This window comes from Etheostoma spectabile, chromosome 8 (assembly GCF_008692095.1).
Source record: "Etheostoma spectabile isolate EspeVRDwgs_2016 chromosome 8, UIUC_Espe_1.0, whole genome shotgun sequence".
Lineage (NCBI taxonomy): Eukaryota > Metazoa > Chordata > Actinopteri > Perciformes > Percidae > Etheostoma > Etheostoma spectabile.
The window spans coordinates 19,263,843-19,264,624 of NC_045740.1; the positions used below are offsets into that span (position 1 = coordinate 19,263,843).

The 782-nt window shown below is 42.5% G+C and overlaps 1 protein-coding gene and 1 long non-coding RNA gene across 2 annotated transcripts in view; one reads left to right on the forward strand and one right to left on the reverse strand.

Moving 5' to 3' along the window:
• ankrd27 (ankyrin repeat domain 27 (VPS9 domain)) overlaps positions 1-782 on the reverse strand; it is a 35,482-nt gene that overhangs the window by 26,749 nt on the left and 7,951 nt on the right. Inside the window, 1 exon segment of the mRNA XM_032522898.1 lies at positions 307-366. Coding sequence (XP_032378789.1) covers positions 307-366 — 60 coding nt within the window.
• LOC116693820 (uncharacterized) overlaps positions 1-782 on the forward strand; it is a 10,203-nt gene that overhangs the window by 4,701 nt on the left and 4,720 nt on the right. The gene's annotated exons all lie outside the window — the stretch shown is intronic.

The window sequence follows — 782 nt, forward strand, 5'->3', positions numbered from 1 at the left end:
AGTAAAGGTATCGGTATTGGTACCGGTATCGAAATTTTTTGATTGATACCCAGCCCTAGTCAGGACATATATGTCTTTTCCACCAAGACTAACCAGGTGTTGGTTCTGGTTCTGTTGCCAGTTCGGTGCTGGTTCTACTTGCCAGTTCTCTAAGAACCAGCTGAACAAAGCACGTCTTATACATATTATGTCATATTCAGTGTAGAAATATGGGTTTCAGAGAATCCTGCACCTGAACTGAGACTCGGTTTGCATCTCTAACCCGACTGCTCCCCGGTATCTCCATGAGTTGCAAGCTCTACTCACCAGACGAGAGTCTCTCAGAAGACACTGGAGACATTTAGTGTAAAGACCGTTCACCGAGTCCTGAGTGGAGAGAGAGAGGACAGGAGGGCCGTCAGTACACTGCTATCATCTTATAAAAATTACCTTTAGTTATTCTTCAGGTTACATTAACGGTATTGGTCTGAATATAAGACTTTATTTTTTTTTCTGGAAATATTGTACATCTGAAAAAGGGGGTTGTCTTATATTTGGGGTCCAGATTTTCAGCTGTTCAGGTTGCAGAGGCTGGTTTTAGAAGATAAGGGACGTCTCGTTTCAACAGCTGAAAGATAAATCAGCTGGTGAAGTCGTCTATAAACTATAGAAATAAAAAGATCCATAGTCCATTTAATTTTAATGTTACAAACAGCTGGTTTTACACGGCGCCTCAACGACCGCCTGAAAACACGGTTACGTTATATGGTGGGGACGGACGGACAGAGAGAGAGAGAGAGAGA